This window comes from Triticum dicoccoides, chromosome 1A (assembly GCF_002162155.2).
Source record: "Triticum dicoccoides isolate Atlit2015 ecotype Zavitan chromosome 1A, WEW_v2.0, whole genome shotgun sequence".
NCBI lineage: Eukaryota > Viridiplantae > Streptophyta > Magnoliopsida > Poales > Poaceae > Triticum > Triticum dicoccoides.
In genome coordinates this window covers 305,369,154-305,387,687 of record NC_041380.1, presented here as the reverse complement: position 1 = coordinate 305,387,687, position 18,534 = coordinate 305,369,154, and the positions used below count along the sequence as shown (strand labels likewise).

At 46.5% G+C, this 18,534-nt stretch overlaps 2 protein-coding genes and 1 non-coding gene across 4 annotated transcripts; 1 reads left to right on the top strand and 2 right to left on the bottom strand.

Annotated features, from left to right (window-relative positions):
- Positions 1–879: 879 nt before the first annotated feature.
- TRNAT-UGU lies at positions 880–951 on the bottom strand. The gene has a single exon. It is a non-coding gene; the product is annotated as a tRNA-Thr (tRNA).
- Positions 952–1,031: 80 nt separating this feature from the next.
- LOC119269946 (probable prefoldin subunit 5) lies at positions 1,032–3,755 on the top strand. Its single transcript, XM_037551898.1, has 4 exons — positions 1,032–1,313; positions 1,428–1,531; positions 2,107–2,184; positions 3,345–3,755. Exons 1-4 carry the CDS (start codon positions 1,133–1,135, stop codon positions 3,432–3,434), a joined length of 453 nt encoding a protein of 150 aa, XP_037407795.1. The 5' UTR covers positions 1,032–1,132; the 3' UTR covers positions 3,435–3,755.
- Positions 3,756–4,421: 666 nt separating this feature from the next.
- Positions 4,422–6,978, bottom strand: LOC119269932 (zinc finger MYM-type protein 1-like). 2 transcript variants are annotated; one of them, XM_037551878.1, is made up of 2 exons: positions 6,726–6,978; positions 4,422–6,606 (listed from the first exon to the last, which is right to left on the bottom strand). In XM_037551878.1, exon 2 carries the CDS (start codon positions 6,567–6,569, stop codon positions 5,469–5,471), a length of 1,101 nt encoding a protein of 366 aa, XP_037407775.1. In that variant the 5' UTR covers positions 6,570–6,606; positions 6,726–6,978; the 3' UTR covers positions 4,422–5,468. Both variants share the same exon structure in this region, with proteins under 2 accessions (XP_037407775.1, XP_037407784.1).
- Between the last annotated feature and the right edge of the window lie 11,556 nt (positions 6,979–18,534).

Here is an 18,534-nt window from a genome sequence, read left to right as displayed (position 1 = left end):
ATGATAGTAGGACTGAAAGAAGAGAATGCGGGGGTCACTAGATCATTGCTAGGACTAGGGTGTGTATTGTTCTTTGAGCTGCAATACTATATTATGTTAGGAGCAGGAGAAGAAACTTATGTAAAAGCAAATTTCATCGAACGTAACTTGATGATAAAGGAATACATAGTTCTAGAAAAGCAAGAGAACTAAGAATCTTCTAGGATAATAATCAGTGTATCCAAATAAAATTGGTAATGACTTCTTCGTTGAATCGTTGAAAGAACCAAATTGATAAACATGAGTGTGTGGATCAGGCAACAAAGTTCACTCGGAAATAAAAGGATGTTCCTTAGTTGGCGTTGGAGTACCACACGAGGAATGCAGACCATGAACTTGTAAATTGATCGCAAGACTCAAGGTAGAATAGATGGTAAAGAAGGGTTTCCATCAGATGATATGAACTCTGCAAGATTAAAATGGCAAGTACAATTTTTTGTGAGCCCATGGTGAATAATTAGATAAAATAGCATAACATAAAGAGTAAAAGCAAAAATTACCTGTCGGATAGTAAATTTAATCCATCAAACTTTGCTCGAAAAGGTCACATATGCCTATGACACGCAATAAGCAGAGTAGGTCAAGCAGCAGAGAAGACAAATTGTGGGAATGCCACGTAAACAGAAAAGCTATGATCAAAGAACATATGAGAGGTTATAAAGTTTCATAGATAACTATAAATGAAATATTCAGATGGAGACTCTCTCCCGCAAGGACCATTAAAAAAACTAACATATATTTCAGCTATGAATATAGAAAAATTACAAATCGTTGCAAGTGAATGGCAAATTGTCTTAGTCCTTTAAAAAATAGTCGAGCGCATACAAAAAAAGGATGCCATGCCCCCATGCAGGATCGAACTACAGACCTTCAGTTTACAAGACTGACGCTCTACCACTGAGCTATAGGGGCGAATTTGCCTGTACTACATGAAAAGTTTATTTCTTTATGTAAACCACGATGTTGATTATGTCTGCTGATCGCCCTCGCGGTCTCGGCTCTTCTTTCTCCTTCCCTACCCACCAGTCCACCGCCGCCGCCTCTCCCCCCATCCCCCTCTCCCACCTCCTCCGGCGTCGGCCAGCAAGCAGCCATGGCGAGCCCCGCGCGCATCGACGTGGATAAGCTGAGCGTGGAGCAGCTCAAGGCGCTCAAGGAGCAGACCGATCTGGAGGTCAATCTCCTCCAGGACAGCCTATCCAAGATCCGCACCGCCGCCACCCGCCTCGAGAACGCCACGGCCGCCCTCCACGAGCTCTCCCTCCGCCCCCAAGGCACGGCTCACCGCCTCACCCAACCCTAACCCGCTATTCTCCACAGCGTTCCATCTTCTCGCCCTTTCCGCTGGGGTTTGATTAACCTTTTCTTCTGCGGCTCGGCGTGTGCAGGGAAGAAGCTGCTCGTGCCGCTCACGGCGTCCCTCTACGTGCCCGGCACGCTCGACGACGCCGAGAAGGTCCTCGTCGACGTTGGCACCGGCTACTACATTGAGGTATCTTGCACATGATTGGGTTTGTAATAGTTTACAGCATGTTAGTTTGTTCATCACTACTTCAGCGAATCTCTCAATATGATGATACAAACTGGTCATGAGCTTATGAGCTTCTTCGGATATATAGGGAAAAAGAAACATAGTATTTGCCGGTTATTGGTGACATTTTGATATTCAGGAAAAACACACAATCAACAACACAACATCAAGTTGCCATGAAAGTTCCACTATTTATTGCACCGAAATCATCCAAGCGCTGATTGGCCTGTCTTGTTCCATGTAAAGTTCAGCCTTGTTTGGTGAGGAGAAGCTAATCGTGAAGGTCTCCCAACTTGAACTCTGGCTGCCAGTGATTTGTGGCCCATTGGGTGCTTGGTGAATGAGACATAGTTTAGAACTTGCTCTGTTGCTCATGAGATGCATGTTTTCCTGGCCTGTAATTTAGGTCACTCTTTTAGAACCAAGTGAGCGGCGCAGTACCCTAAGTAAACCATATTTATACACAAATGATACATCTTATTTATTTTTTTATTTTATCTGCCGCCTGTCGTATGATTCTTTTTTCTTGTGTGCAGAAAACTATGACTCAAGGAAAAGAATACTGTGAAAGGAAAATTAATTTGCTGAAGTCCAACTTCGATGAACTACTTGAGGTAATATTGACTGACTGCACCGCTCTTGTAGCTACTCATTTTAGCACAACTGGAGGACAAATGTTAGCCTGTTTTTTGTTAAAATTCTAACTGAATGTGAGTAGAAACACTGAAGATACTGAAGTTCATAAAGCCATTTTGAGCTTGAGTAACTTCTAGTTGAGTGAGGTAGAAATGGTCTCATGACGAAACTTTTAGGAGAAATGTTTTCATTCATCTATGCATGTGTGCTTTAAGCTTGTAACATGCAAACCTTTTGGTTTGGTCGAATTTATCTTATATGCTCAGGTCTTGACTTGTGTTGACATACCAACAGCATTCTTTGTAAAAGTTAATTCTGTGTTGCCAGTTGCCACCAGATTAACCTTAGGCACCATGTCACTGACCAAGTTGATGGGAAGATATAATTCAGTGCCTTCAAATATGATTCGTGTTAGTGCAACTGCTCATCATATTAGTATCAGTTCTTACAAAAAAAACTATCAGTATCGTAATAAAAATTAGGCCTTCGGGTTTCTCTAATTTAAGTTGTAGAATACATGGAGCAATATCTAGGGACGCCATTATTGGCATAGAATGCACCTGGTCACAATAGGTAGCATTACCAATGCTTTGTTATTCCTTTTAAGCATGTTACAAATATGACATTGTGTACCAGTTTACATTAGTTATGCATATTTTGGTCAATCACAAGGTGTGAAATGTGCAATAGTCTGGTGGAATGTAGTACACAACTTCGGGGCTAGCAGCACAAAGCACCAATGTCATTTTGCCAGAAGCTTTTATCATTTGCAGTTGGTGTTACTCTGTTAGCAAACTCCTTTTTATTGTGGCGAATTTTCATCTGGTGATTCTCTGGTACGAACCTAGTATTTGATTATCAGTTGTTTGACAGTGTATGCTGTAATAGGATTGTCTTATATTGATAATGATAGCCACATAAATTGCTAGCTAGTCATCTCTATTTGGAAGGCACAACTTATGTTGAGCTACACTGCGACTCACATCCCCCTCCACTGAACTCAACACTCGGCGCTAAATATGATTATGTGTTATAATTCATGTGTCTGGGCTATTCCTCAACTGCAAGGCACATACCTAACCTGAATGCCGTACAACAACCCCCCTTGGCAGATGATCACTCTATTCTTCATATGCAGATGGCGACCAAAAAGAAGAGCATAGCAGATGAAATGGGCATGTTTCTGCAAGCCAAGCTGAGGCAGGCATCACCGAGCTCGAGTTCGTGAGAGCGGAATGCGCGCCCTGTCCCTTGCTTTGTTGCCTTGTTGGAGCGCCGGGGTGGTTCGCTCACTCGCAGCCCTCAGGGAACATAGGAGGTTCTTTAGCTGTTTTGGCCGTGTGTGCAAGGTTCTCTGAGATGATTTACTGAAACAGCCTGCTCCATCGTCAGACTTCATCCTCGAGTAATTTGGAATTCGGTATCAAACGTGTGTGTCTTGGATGCACAATCTGCTTTAATGGCTTTGACAATCAATTATGAGTTTGTTGCATTTTCATGTCTGGATGCTTGGTTTTGTTTTTGCATGCTGTTGTTGCTTTTCCTGGTACTTGTTGAAACCGTCATATATGGTGTAAAAAGTACTTATACTCGTGCATGCATTTGCCACCATGTGTACCACTAAGTTGGGAATGTTAAAACAAAAATCCCTGGTTACTATGTTTACAAATACAGTATGAGGAAGAACCACATGGACACAAATTATTTCCATGGATTGCCTATGGGCAGATTAAACACCAAGGACAATATGACAACTAAAACCTCCAGTCAAACCCATCATGATTTGCCCAGCGCTGGAGTCCATCCATCATACCCTGCAGAAATGCTCAATGGTTTTGAGGAAGTTATTAAATGTCCATCGAACAGCCCTCCGAGAACCAACATGTGCACGCTCGAATCTGCTGACCAATATCGCTACTGAGGTGCGTACATGGGCGTCTTGTGTTCCCAATCAAGAACACAGCCATCTTGTTTGTTCTGGGTGGACAAGCTGGCTGCTTAGCCACAGCTCTTACATTCCTCTGCTTCTATATCCTTTTTGTCTTCCTCTCACCAGCAAGCTTCAAGCTTGATTGGAAATAAACCTTGTAAACTTCCACTTCCAGCGCAGGGAAGGAATGCCACGTCTTATACCAGTATAAAAATCGCGTAAAGTTCTATGATACGTTACATTCTAAAACACATATGCATAATCAAAATGATATACACATGAAGGTTGACAGCTTGTTCACAGTAATATAAAAGGTTCACAGACTACTCAACAATAAAGAAAACATGAAGGTTCAAGGCTCATTCGTTCAACTGATACAGAGAGAATTCAAACTAGTAGATAAAAATCACAACACTAGCGGTTATTCACAGCTCGGAAGCGAGATATGATGGCATCGTCCTTCACCTGCCCAAAGGTTTCACGTTCAAGACATGTAACCAAGCAATCATTCGCGCATTGCTCCGATAGCTTGTTTACCGCCTTATTGTTCACGTAATTCACTGAAGACAGGTCCCTCTCATCACTGGCAGTAGCTACAGGAAGGATCAGCACCAACCTGAGAAGCCTGTAGACAATGTTGTAAACACGGTCCTTCCTTGTTTCGACAAGCTTGATAGAAAGCTCCGCAAGAGTCTTCACTTCTCTAAACCTTTTGTCCAGACGCAGATCATCAACGAAGTTTGAAAGTTGGAAGGGAAGATGCAACAACTCAGACTGTGAAAAATCCTCGGGATAAAAGTGGGCAAGCTTAACCAGCTTTTCCTCATCATAAGCAGCAAATGAGTCGGCGGGATTGAAAGCTGCCATGCAAATCAGTAACTCCGTGTTGACCTCATCAAACATGCCATCAAGTTCTCGAAGTTGACTATCAATGACATCCAAAAACATATCAACGTGGTAGTAATGAAGATTCGTGGCCTTTTCGTAGAACTTTGGAGATCTCCCGATCGGGTCATACAAACCATCCATGTCCACAAGTTCGATGTCATGTTTCACACAAAAAGAGGTGACCTTCTGAAGAAAACTTTCCCATTCACCATCTTCCCACAGTAACTGCAACAGTTTCTTTGTCACGCTAACAAGATTGATAGCATTAACAATATCTTGATCCCTCTTTTGCAAAGCACTGCATAAGTCATCTGTATACTCAAATATAGTTTGCAGCAAGTGTGCTATAAAGACAAACTCAAATGTCTCGAATGCATAAGACACCTGTTGAGCTCGTAGTGATTTTATGCCATTATGCTCATCCCCAATCGTACAGAGAATTTCCTAAATTGCAGGATATAAAGAGATAACATGCATCACATTTTCATAGCAGGATCCCCGAGGAGTATCACAGGGTGTTCCCAGGCTCTCTCGATCAAGATCATATTCAGCTTCAGTTTCTTCCAGTTCAAATGTTTCGATAATATACTCAGCTTGAGCTACTCCAAGCATTCGTATCTTTTCACAGCACATCACAAGAAAATCCATCAAATATTGAAGGTGATAAAAGAACCAACCGCCATGAACATTCTGCTTAGCAACAGCAACCATATTTACCTGAAGTTGATGGGCAAAGCAATGGACATAATAAGCAGAAGGGGACTCGTCCACAATTATTTTCTTCAAAGCATTATGATAACCCTTCATGGCACAAGCCCCATCATATCCCAGCCCACGGACCCTAGAAAAGCTCAAAGAGTGTGCCATAAGAAGATTCTGAATTGTTGTTTTAATTGTCAAAGGGGTAGTGTCTTCAACTCCGACGATGCCGAGGAACCTTTCCACGGCCATTCCTTTTGTACCAACATAATGCAGGCAAAGGGCCAATTGTTCCTGTTGTTCCATATCGCGAGATTCATAAACAAGCACCGCGAAATAACCATCACCAAGATCTTCAATGATGAGCCTAGTAGTTTCTTCGGCACAAGCGTTGATGAGTTGCTCATGTGCCTTTTGGTCCAACAGCTCGCTGCTTCTTGGAGCATCCTTCAGGTCCACCCTTTTAACTCCTTCAACACTCTCTGCCAGCCAATCCACAAGCTCAAGAAAATTCCCTGCATTACCTTCATTTTCAAGATGTCCATGGACTGGCAAGCCTTGCTGCAAGATGAACCTCAGGCACTGGACTGAAGTTTTCAAACGGGACAAATATAGAGCCTCAGCCTCGGCCTGCAACTGCTTAGCGTTTGAAGCAATGGACTCGTCGTCACCAGATTTATCATCCTCCGGTACGACCCTCAGCCCATCTGACGGGGAAGGATTGCCTTGGTTCCGAGACCGGCTTTCAACTCCAATCGGTGCGGGTTTCGGCGTCGAGGTGGAGGCAATCTTGCTTTTCTTGGAAGCTCTATCCCACAACGTTTTCAAATTCATGCTCTTCTTCATTTCTCACAGTCCCGCTGAACCTCTAAATCTTTGATGCCTACACGAAATAAAGTGGCAAGAAAAGAGAGCAATGAACTCACCAGCTGATCGTTTGAACATTCACAGGTTCTACTCCGATTAGAAACTGGGAACTGAAAACTAGATTGGAGAACTCACGGCACGGCCGAGGCGGGATTGGGGATTTGGCGAGTGTCGTCCGGTGGCCGCACCCGCAATGCTTCCCGCTGGATGGCTGTGTGGAAGGTCGCGCCGCGCCACCGATTCCGTCGTCGGGGGCGTCGGGGGTAGGCTGTAGGCCTGTAGCGAGTAGCCGGCGGCGCGCGACGTGCTAGGTGCTACAGTTGGAGGGAAGCCGTCGGGTGGCTTTGCGGATTGCGCCGCCTGCTCGTCTCGCGCCTCTCTGTGTCTGTCTCTGGGCGCGTGCGTGTGGGCTCGTTCAGGCCAGGCCAAGCGCGCAAAACTGCAAGACGCACAGAATTGAGAGATGGGCCAAACCTAACAGCAACTCCAATGCGGCCCATTTCGTCCGAGCGCGTCCGTTTTGGGTCGGCGCAGACAGAAAAGTCGGCCCAACGCGCCGACCCAAACGGACGCGCATCCATTTTTCGTCCGTCTGACGACTCATTCCCAATTCAATTTTGAGCTTCATCTGCGTCGGCGCGGACACAAAGCGGACGCGCGCGGCGCCCGCCTACTCCTCCCTGTGGCCCGTTAGTCGGTGGCACATTGGTCATCCTCTTCCATTCCAACAGCAAACCCTCGCCCACCTCCTTCGTCGTCGACGCCGCCGCCCATTTTCCGGTGCCTCTGCCAGTTGTTGGTGACGCAACACCCCCCTCCTCCCCCTACAATGCCGCCACCTCCCACGTCGCCGCCACCGCCGTCTCGCCGCCGGGGATCCGAAAGCTTCCCACCCCCACTCCCCGACACAGCCGCGACCAAGAAGCCGCCTCGCCGCCCCGCCGATGAGGAGGAGGAGATCTTGGCTGCCGTGTTGGTCCATCACCACCTCAATAGCCAGCGGCCGTTATTCTGTGGCTCCATTCCAAGGCACCTTCCGGCGTTGAATCGCAACCAAGAAAGCGGGTATTTCCTTCTTTGGAAGCACTACTTTGACACAATGACCCGTTATTCAAACATCAAAAATTCCGCCGCCATTTCCGTATGAGTAGGCATCTTTTCAACCGTATTAGAGAGGGGGTGGTCGGCTACATGACTATTTCGAGTGCAAAGAGGATGCCCTTGGAAATTGGCTTCTCCTCTTATCATAAATGCACTTCAGCCATCCGGATGCTTGCATACGGAGTGCCCGGTGATCTCATTAACGAGTATATCCGTATGAGCGAGTCTACATGCCTAGACTCCATGTATAAGTTCTGCAAGGCCGTGATTGCTGTGTTTGGCCCTGAGTACTTGAGAGAGCCGACTCCTCAAGATACAACCCACTTGTTGGAGATGAATGCCAGCAGGGGCTTCCCAGGGATGCTTGGCAGCATAGACTGCATGCACTGGGAGTGGAAGAACTACCCTTCTGCTTGGCAAAGGCAGTATAAGGGCCATGTTAGGGCTTGCACTATCATACTTGAGGCCGTGGCATCTCAAAATCTCTGGATCTGGCACTCTTTCTTCGGCATGGCCGGATCACACAATGATATCAACGTGCTTCAACGCTCGCGCGGTGTTTGCAAGGCTTGCTGAAGGCAACAACCCACTGGTGAATGTTACCATCAACGGCCACAACTACGACAAATGATACTACCTAGGTGACGGTATCTATTCTCGGTGGACCATTATTGTGAAGACAATCCCCAACCCTGTTGGAGAGAAGAGGAAAAGGTTTGCCCAAGAGCAAGAGAGTGTAGGAAGGACGTCGAGCGTGCCTATGGTGTTTTGCAATCTCGATGGGGCATCGTTCGGTATCCTGCTAGGACTTGGAGCATGAAGAAGTTGTGGGAGATGATGACTGCTTGTGTGATCATGCACAATATGATCGTAGAAGATGAGCGTCCAGAACGTATCTACGATTAAGGGTTTCAGTTTCATGATGAGAATGTTGTGCCTGAGCATGGAGGAGTGATGTCTACTATGCAACCTTCTTCTTGTAGACGTTGTTGGGCCTCCAAGTGCAGAGGTTTGTAGGACAGTAGCAAATTTCCCTCAAGTGGATGACCTAAGATTTATCAATCCGTAGGAGGCGTAGGGTGAAGATGGTCTGTCTCAAGCAACCCTGCAACCAAAGAACAAAGAGTCTCTTGTGTCCCCAACACATCCAATACAATGGTAAATTATATAGGTGCACTAGTTCGGCGAAGAAATGGTGATACAAGTGCAATATGGATAGTAGATAATGGTTTTGTAATCTGAAAATATAAAAACAGCAAGGTAACTAATGATAAAAGTGAGCACAAACGGTATTGCAATGCGTTGAAACAAGGCCTAGGGTTCATACTTTCACTAGTGCAAGTCCTCTCAACAATAATAACATAATTGGATCACATAACTATCCCTCAACATGCAACAAAGAGTCACTCCAAAGTCACTAATAGCGGAGAGCAAACGAAAATATTATGGTAGGGTACGAAACCACCTCAAAGCTATTTTTTCCAATCAATTCGTTGGGCTATTCCTATAGGTGTCACAAACAGCCCTAGAGTTTGTACTAGAATAACACCTTAAGACACAAATCAACCAAAACCCTAATGTCACCTCAAGTATCCATGGGTATGATTATACGATATGCATCACACAATCTCAGATTTATCTATTCAACCAACACATAGAACCTCAAAGAGTGCCCCAAAATTTCTACCGGAGAGTCAAGACGAAAACATGTGCCAACCCCTATGCATAGGTTCATGGGCGGAACCCGCAAGTTGATCACCAAAACATACATCAAGTGAATCACGTGATATCCCATTGTCACCACAGATACGCACGACAAGACATACATTAAGTGTTCTCAAATCTTTAAAGACTTGATCCGACAAGATAACTTCAAAGGGGAAACTCAATCCATTACAAGAGAGTAGAGGGGGAGAAACATCATAAGATCCAACTATAATAGCAAAGCTCGCGATACATCAAGATCGTGCCAAATCAAGAACACGAGAGAGAGACCAAACACATAGCTACTGGTACATACCCTTAGCCCCGAGGGAGAACTACTCCCTCCTCATCATGGAGAGCACCGGTATGATGAAGATGGCCACCGGTGAGGGTTCCCCCCTCCGGCAGGGTGCCGGAACGGGTCTAGATTGGTTTTTGGTGGCTACGGAGGCTTCTGGCAGCGGAACTCCTGATCTATTCTGCTCCCCGATAGTTTTAGGGTATATGGATATATATAGGTGGAAGAAATACATCAGGGGAGCCATGAGGGCCCACGAGGGTGGAGGGTGCGCCCAGGGGGGTGGGCGCGCCCCCTGCCTCGTGCTCTCCTTGTTGATCCCCTGACGTGCACTCCAAGCCTCCTGTATTGCTTTCTTTCCAAAAATAACTTTTCCGAAGGTTTCATTCCGTTTGGACTCCGTTTGTTATTCCTTTTCTGCGAAATACTGAAACAAGGGAAAAACAGAAACTGGCACTGGGCTCTGGGTTAATAGGTTAGTCTCAAAAATAATATAAAAGTGTATAATAAAGCCCGTAAACATCCAAAACAGATAATATAATAGCATGGAACGATCAAAAATTATAGATACGTTGGAGACGTATCAAGGAGTGGCAACGTTTGAACAGTTCATCCAATTTCATCATGAAATGCGTGATTAGGAAACTCACATGCAGCTGCAAAATGATTTGGTCGAGTATATGTTGGCTCATGTTGGCAACCAATAGATGTATCCTTTTTATTTGGCTTGTAAAACTATGTGAGACCAATTTAATTTATATTCGGGTTTGTAAAACTATGCTTTATATTTGGTTGTGAAAAATATGCTTCCGTGTGAAACTATATATTTGCTTGTGAAATATGCAAAGTGTTCATTGAAAATAGAGGCCAACCGGCCACGCCGGCAAATATGGGTCGACGTGTTGGGCATACTGCCAACCTATATCAAAAAGAGGGTGGACACCGAGCGGACGGTCGACTCAAACGAACAAAAAGCAGACAAATGCGCTGTCCGTTTGGGTCGACACGTTGGAGTTGCTCTAAAAGCTCAGGGGAGTGAAGGGCATCAGGGATACGGCCCATTCTTTAGAAAGAGGCCTGATTTGCTTAGTACTTCTGCATTTTGCTGAGTTGAGTTGGGTGATTTCTATTTTTTGTTGCTGAGTTGGGCATCCGAGCGTTGACTCTCAAACCATACACTGCATCCGTCCGCAAACAGAAGAGACCAGTCCCCAAACACAAATACAGGAGTCGGCCATCCAAAGCTATTAGCATACATTTAAAATTGGCTTTCAACAGACCAGGCGACTTTCATCTAAACCAGAGCACATTTTTAATTAAAAAACAACCGGACCAAAACCTAGCATACCTAGCATATGGCGGCGCCCGTCCCAGACGTTCTTGTTGTTCTCTTCCGACGATCACCGAACTCAGCTCGCCGTCTCCACGAGTGGTGGCAATAAAACCCCTGAAGTGAATGTCTGGTCGCCAACGAGGAAGAGTAGAACATAAGAGATGGGATGGCTCACTTGGGACTCGAGGCCCCGCCGCCTCCATGCCCTACTCATCCTCGTCGGAGTCTGCGACCTATCCATCATCAGTGGACGTGAGGTCCACGATAGACGTGGAGGGGCGGCATGCTCATCATCTCACTGGGGCGACCAAAATCTGTTTGACGGCATGTAGGACGGGCAATTGTTATTGTTCTCGTCCGCAATCACCAGAGCAGTCAACGTGTCCGTCTACACTGCCAGTGCCGCCAATGCATCCGGCTATGCCACCTGTACGTTGCAAGTGACGTTTTGTCTGCCTGTGGCCTTGTAGAGCACATGCGGCTCAGCGAGAAGTTAGAGTTCACTGCGACCATGGCCACCACGGCTTCCTCGGCCGCGTGCTCGCTATAGATCTTGCCCTCTGTCCTACTCAAGGATGAATAGGTTGTATCGCTGCTCCTCATGCGCCTGCTGGAACACCGACATAGGCGTCGGTGCCGACTACTCCTCCATCATGGTGGCGTAGAAGTGCGTCTGCATCTACTCCATCGTCAGGCTGACATGCATCAGCGCGGGCTGCGGCATGGAGTCATTGTTGGAGCCGGTCTCCATCGTGGGGTCATCGTCAGAGAGCTGGCCAACACGTCGGCATCTATCTATGTGGCACGACGGCTCTTCCACAACGTGTTTCCTCTCGCGCTCATGGTGGATGTTGTAGGCAATTGTTGCATGGAAAACAAAACAAAATTCTACGCACACGCATTGGTCTATCCATGGAGATGCATAGCAACGCTAGGGCGAGAGTGTGTCTACGTACCCTCATAGACCATAAGCAGAAGCGTTAAACAATGCGGTTGATGTAGTCGAACTTCTTCGCGCTCCAACCTATCAAGTACCGAACGCACGACACCTCCGCGTTCTGCACACGTTCAACTTGATGACATCCTCCACCTTCTTGATCCAGCAAGACGGCGAGGTAGTAGATGAGTTTCGACAGCATGACAGCGTGGTGACGGTGATGGTGAAGTGATATCCACAGGGCTTCGCCCAAGCACTACGAAAATATGACCGGGTTGTAAACGGTGGAGGGGGAGCCGCACTTGGCTAAGGGATTGATGTGCTTGTGCTAGGCGCCCCCTCCCACATATATATAGGTGGGAGGGAGGGAGGAGGAGCCAAAGAAGGCGTCGAAGTAGGAGGAATCCTACTTGGGGTCCCTCCCAAGCCACTTCCCCTTTCCTTATTTGGAGTGCGGGGAAAGGCAGGGAAGGATCCACCCCCTTCCTTTCTCCCATGAGAGCGAAAGGCACAAAGGGCTAGCCCTCCCCTTTTCCTTCCCTAGGGCTGGCCAAACAAGGGAGGGGGTGCACCACCCCCTTGTGGGCTGGTTTGTCCCTTCCTTTGGCCCATAAGGCCCATAACTTGCCGGGAGGTGTCCGGAACCCCTCCCGGTGACCTGATTCCTTCCCGGTACGTCCGGAAACACTTCCGGTGTCCAAATATCATCGTCCTATACATCAATCTTTATCTCTCGACCATTTCAAGACTCCTCGTCATGTCTGTGATCTCATCCGAGACTCCGAACAACATTCGGGCACCAACACATATAACTCATATAACAGTATATCGTCAATGAACGTTAAGCGTGCAGACCCTACGGGTTCGAGAACTATGTAGACATGACCGAGACACCTCTCCGGTCAATAACCAATAGCGGAACCTGTATGCCCATATTGGATCCTACATATTCTACGAAGATCTTTATCAGCCGAACCGTTAAAACAACATACGTAATTCCCTTTATCCATTGATGTCTACTACACAACCTTCTTCTTGTAGATGTTGTTGGGCCTCCAAGTGCAGAGGTTTGTAGGACAGTAGCAAATTTCCCTCAAGTGGATGACCTGAGGTTTATCAATCCGTGGGAGGCGTAGGATGAAGATGGTCTCTCTCAAGCAACCCTGCAACCAAATAACAAAGAGTCTCTTGTGTCCCCAACACACGCAATACAATGGTAAATTGTATAGGTGCACTAGTTCGACGAAGAGATGGTGATACAAGTGCAATATGGATGGTAGATATAGGTTTTTGTAATCTGAAAATATAAAAACAGCAAGGTAACTAATGATAAAAGTGAGCACAAACGGTATTGCAATGCGTCGAAACAAGGCCTAGGGTTCATACTTTCACTAGTGCAAGTCCTCTCAACAATAATAACATAATTCGATCACATAAATATCCCTCAACATGCAACAAAGAGTCACTCCAAAGTCACTAATAGCGGAGAGCAAACGAAAAGATTATGGTAGGGTACGAAACCACCTCAAAGCTATTTTTTCCAATCAATCCGTTGGGCTATTCCTATAGGTGTCACAAACAGCCCTAGAGTTTGTACTAGAATAACACCTTAAGACACAAATCAACCAAAACCCTAATGTCACCTCAAGTATCCGTGGGTATGATTATACGATATGCATCACACAATCTCAGATTCATCTATTCAACCAACACATAAAACCTCAAAGAGTGCCCCAAAATTTCTACCGGAGAGTCAAGACGAAAACGTGTGCCAACCCCTATGCATAGGTTCATGGGCGGGACCCGCAAGTTGATCACCAAAACATACATCAAGTGAATCACGTGATATCCCATTGTCACCACAGATACGCACGGCAAGACATACATTAAGTGTTCTCAAATCTTTAAAGACTCAATCCGATAAGATAACTTCAAAGGGGAAACTCAATCCATTACAAGAGAGTAGAGGGGGAGAAACATCATAAGATCCAACTATAATAGCAAAGCTCGCGATACATCAAGATCGTGCCAAATCAAAAACAAGAGAGAGAGAGAGAGATCAAACACATAGCTACTGGTACATACCCTCAGCCCCGAGGGAGAACTACTCCCTCCTCATCATGGAGAGCACCGGTATGATGAAGATGGCCACCGGTGAGGGTTCCCCCCTCCGGCAGGGTGCCGGAACGGGTCTAGATTGGTTTTTGGTGGCTACGGAGGCTTCTGGCGGCGGAACTCCCGATCTATTCTGCTCCCCGATAGTTTTAGGGTATATGGATATATAGGTGGAAGAAATACATCAGGGGAGCCATGAGGGCCCACGAGGGTGGAGGGTGCGCCCAGGGGGGTGGGCGCGCCCCCTGCCTCGTGCTCTCCTTGTTGATCCCCTGACGTGCACTCCAAGCCTCCTGTATTGCTTTCTTTCCAAAATTAACTTTTTCGAAGGTTTCATTCCGTTTGGACTCCGTTTGTTATTCCTTTTCTGCGAAACACTGAAACAAGGGAAAAACAGAAACTGGCACTAGGCTCTGGGTTAATAGGTTAGTCTCAAAAATAATATAAAAGTGTATAATAAAGCCCATAAACATCCAAAACAGATAATATAATAGCATGGAACAATAAAAAATTATAGATACGTTGGAGACGTAGCAAGGAGCGGCAACGTTTGAACAGTTCACCCAATTTCATCATGAAATGCGTGATTGGGAAACTCACATGCAGCTGCAAAATGATTTGGTCGAGTATATGTTGGCTCATGTTCGCAACCAATAGATGTATCCTTTTTATTTGGCTTGTAAAACTATGTGAGACCAATTTAATTTATATTCGGGTTTGTAAAACTATGCTTTATATTTGGTTGTGAAAAATATGCTTCCGTGTGAAACTATATATTTGCTTGTGAAATATGCAAAGTGTTCATTGAAAATAGAGGCCAACCGGCCACGCCGGCAAATATGGGTCGACGCGTTGGGCGTACTGCCAAGCTATATCAAAAAGAGGGCGGACACCGAGCGGATGGTCGACACAAACGAACAAAAAGCAGACAAATGCGCTGTCCGTTTGGGTCGACGCGTTGGAGTTTCTCTAAAAGCTCAGGAGAGTGAAGGGCATCAGGGATACGGCCCATTCTTTAGAAAGAGGCCTGATTTGCTTAGTACTTCTGCATTTTGCTGAGTTGAGTTGGGTGATTTCTAATTTTTGTTGCTGAGTTGGGCATACGAGCGTTGACTCTCAAACCATACACTGCATCCGTCCGCAAACAGAAGAGACCAGTCCCCAAAAACAAATACAGGAGTCAGCCATCCAAAGCTATTAGCATACATTTAAAATCGGCTTTCAACAGACCAGGCAACTTTCATCTAAACCAGAGCACATTCATTACATTTTTGACATTTTTAATTAACAAACAACCGGACCAAAACCTAGCATACCTAGCATATGGCGGCGCCCGTCCCAGACGTTCTTATTGTTCTCTTCCGACGATCACCGAACTCAGCTCGCCGTCTCCATGAGCGGTGGCAATAAAACCCGTGAATTGAATGTGCGGTCGCCAGCGAGGAAGAGTAGAACATAAGAGATGGGATGGCTCACTTGGGACTCGAGGCCCCGCCGCCTCCATGCCCTACTCATCCTCATCGGAGTCTGCGACCTGTCCATCATCAGTGGACCTGAGGTCCACGATGGACGTGGAGGGGCGGCATGCTCGTCATCTCACTGGGGCGACCAAAATCTGTTTGACGGCATGTAGGACGGGCAGTTGTTATTTTTCTCGTCCGCAATCACCAGAGCAGTCAATGTGTCCGTTTGCACTGCCAGTGCCGCCAATGCATCCGGCTATGCCACCTGTATGTTGCAAGCGACGCTTTGTCTGCATGTGGCCTTGTAGAGCACATGCGGCTCAGCGAGAAGTTGGAGTTCACTGTGACCATGGCCGCCACGGCTTCCTCGGTCGCGTGCTCGCTATAGATCTTGCCCTCCGTCCTACTCAAGGAGGAATAGGTTGTATCGCTGCTCCTCATGCGCCTGCTGGAACACCGACATAGGCGTCGGTGCCGACTACTCCTCCATCATGGTGGCATAGAAGTTCGTCTGCATCTACTCCATTGTCAGGCTGACATGCATCAGCGCGGGCTGCGGCATGGAGTCGTTGTTGGAGCCGGTCTCCATCATGGGGTCGTCGTCAGAGAGCTGGCCAACATGTCGGCATCTATCTGTCTAGCACGGCGGCTCTTCCACAACATGTTTCCGCTCGCGCTCATGGTGGATGTTGTAGGGAATTGTTGCATGGAAAACAAAAAAAAATTCTACGCACACGCAATGGTCTATCCATGGAGAGGCATAGCAACGCTAGGGCGACAGTGTGTCTACGTACCCTCATAGACCATAAGCAGAAGCGTTAAACAATGTGGTTGATGTAGTCGAACTTCTTCGCGCTCCAACCTATCAAGTACCGAACGCGCGACACCTCTGCGTTCTGCACACGTTCAGCTTTATGACATCCTCCACCTTCTTGATCCAGCAAGACGGCGAGGTAGTAGATGAGTTTCGACATCATGACAGCATGGTGACGGTGATGGTGAAGTGATATCCATAGGGCTTCGCCCAAGCACTACGAAAATATGACCGGGTTGTAAACAGTGGAGGGGGAGCCGCACATGGCTAAGGGATTGATGTGCTTGTGCTAGGCGCCCCCTCCCACATATATATAGGTGGGAGGGAGGGAGGAGGAGCCAAAGGAGGTGTTGAAGTAGGAGGAATCCTACTTGGGGTCCCTCCCAAGCCGCGCCCCCTTTCCTTATTTGGAGTGCGGGGAAAGGCAGGGAAGGGTGCCCCCCCTTTCCTTTCTCCCATGAGAGCGAAAGGCACAAAGGGCTAGCCCTCCCCTTTTCCTTCCCTAGGGCTGGCCAAACAAGGGAGGGGGTGCACCACCCCCTTGTGGGCTGGTTTGTCCCCTCATTTGGCCTATAAGGCCCATAACTTGCCGGGGGGTGTCCGGAACCCCTCCCGGTGACCTGATTCCTTCCCGGTATGTCCGGAAACACTTCCGTTGTCCAAATATCATCGTCCTATATATCAATCTTTATCTCTCGACCATTTCAAGACTCCTCGTCATGTCTGTGATCTCATCCGGGACTCCGAACAACATTCAGGCACCAACACATATAACTCATATAACAGTATATCGTCAATGAACATTAAGCGTGCGGACCCTACGGGTTCGAGAACTATGTAGACATGACCGAGACACCTCTCCAGTCAATAACCAATAGCGGAATCTGTATGCCCATATTGGATCCTACATATTCTACGAAGATCTTTATCGGTCGAACCGTTATAACAACATACGTAATTCCCTTTATCCATTGATGTCTACTACACAACCTTCTTCTTGTAGACGTTGTTGGGCCTCCAAGTGCAGAGGTTTGTAGGACAGTAGCAAATTTCCCTCAAGTGGATGACCTGAGGTTTATCAATCCGTGGGAGGCGTAGGATGAAGATGGTCTCTCTCAAGCAACCCTGCAACCAAATAACAAAGAGTCTCTTGTGTCCCCAACACACCCAATACAATGGTAAATTGTATAGGTGCACTAGTTCGATGAAGAGATGGTGATACAAGTGCAATATGGATGGTAGATATAGGTTTTTGTAATCTGAAAATATAAAAACAGCAAGGTAACTAATGATAAAAGTGAGCACAAGCGGTATTGCAATGCGTCGAAACAAGGCCTAGGGTTCATACTTTCACTAGTGCAAGTCCTCTCAACAATAATAACATAATTGGATCACATAACTATCCCTCAACATGCAACAAAGAGTCACTCCAAAGTCACTAATAGCGGAGAGCAAACGAAAAGATTATAGTAGGGTACGAAACCACCTCAAAGCTATTTTTTCCAATCAATCCGTTGGGCTATTCCTATAGGTGTCACAAACAGCCCTAGAGTTCATAGTAGAATAACACCTTAAGACACAAATCAACCAAAACCCTAATGTCACATAGATACTCCAATGTCACCTCAAGTATCCGTGGGTATGATTATACGATATGCATCACACAATCTCATATTCATCTATTCAACCAACACATAGAACCTCAAAGAGTGCGCCAAAATTTCTACCGGAGAGTCAAGACGAAAACGTGTGCCAACCCCTATGCATAGGTTCATGGGCGGAACTCGCAAGTTGATCACCAAAACATACATCAAGTGAATCACGTGATATCCCATTGTCACAACAGATACGCATGGCAAGACATACATTAAGTGTTCTCAAATCTTTAAAGACTCAATCCGATAAGATAACTTCAAAGGGGAAACTCAATCCATTACAAGAGAGTAGAGGGGGAGAAACATCATAAGATCCAACTATAATAGCAAAGCTCGCGATACATCAATACCGTGCCAAATCAAGAACACGAGAGAGAGAGAGAGAGAGATCAAACACATAGCTACTGGTACATACCCTCAGCCCCGAGGGAGAACTACTCCCTCCTCATCATGGAGAGCACCGGTATGATGAAGATGGCCACCGGTGAGGGTTCCCCCCTCCGGCAGGGTGCCGGAACGGGTCT

Coding starts and splice junctions, on each gene's coding strand:
- LOC119269932 (XM_037551878.1), bottom strand. CDS start 6,569: ATGAAGAAGAGCATGAATTTGAAAACGTTGTGGGATAGAGCTTCCAAG.
- LOC119269946 (XM_037551898.1), top strand. CDS start 1,133: ATGGCGAGCCCCGCGCGCATCGACGTGGATAAGCTGAGCGTGGAGCAG. Junction 1,314..1,427: donor GCTCTCCCTCCGCCCCCAAG/GCACGGCTCACC, acceptor CGGCGTGTGCAG/GGAAGAAGCTGCTCGTGCCG. Junction 2,185..3,344: donor ACTTCGATGAACTACTTGAG/GTAATATTGACT, acceptor CTTCATATGCAG/ATGGCGACCAAAAAGAAGAG.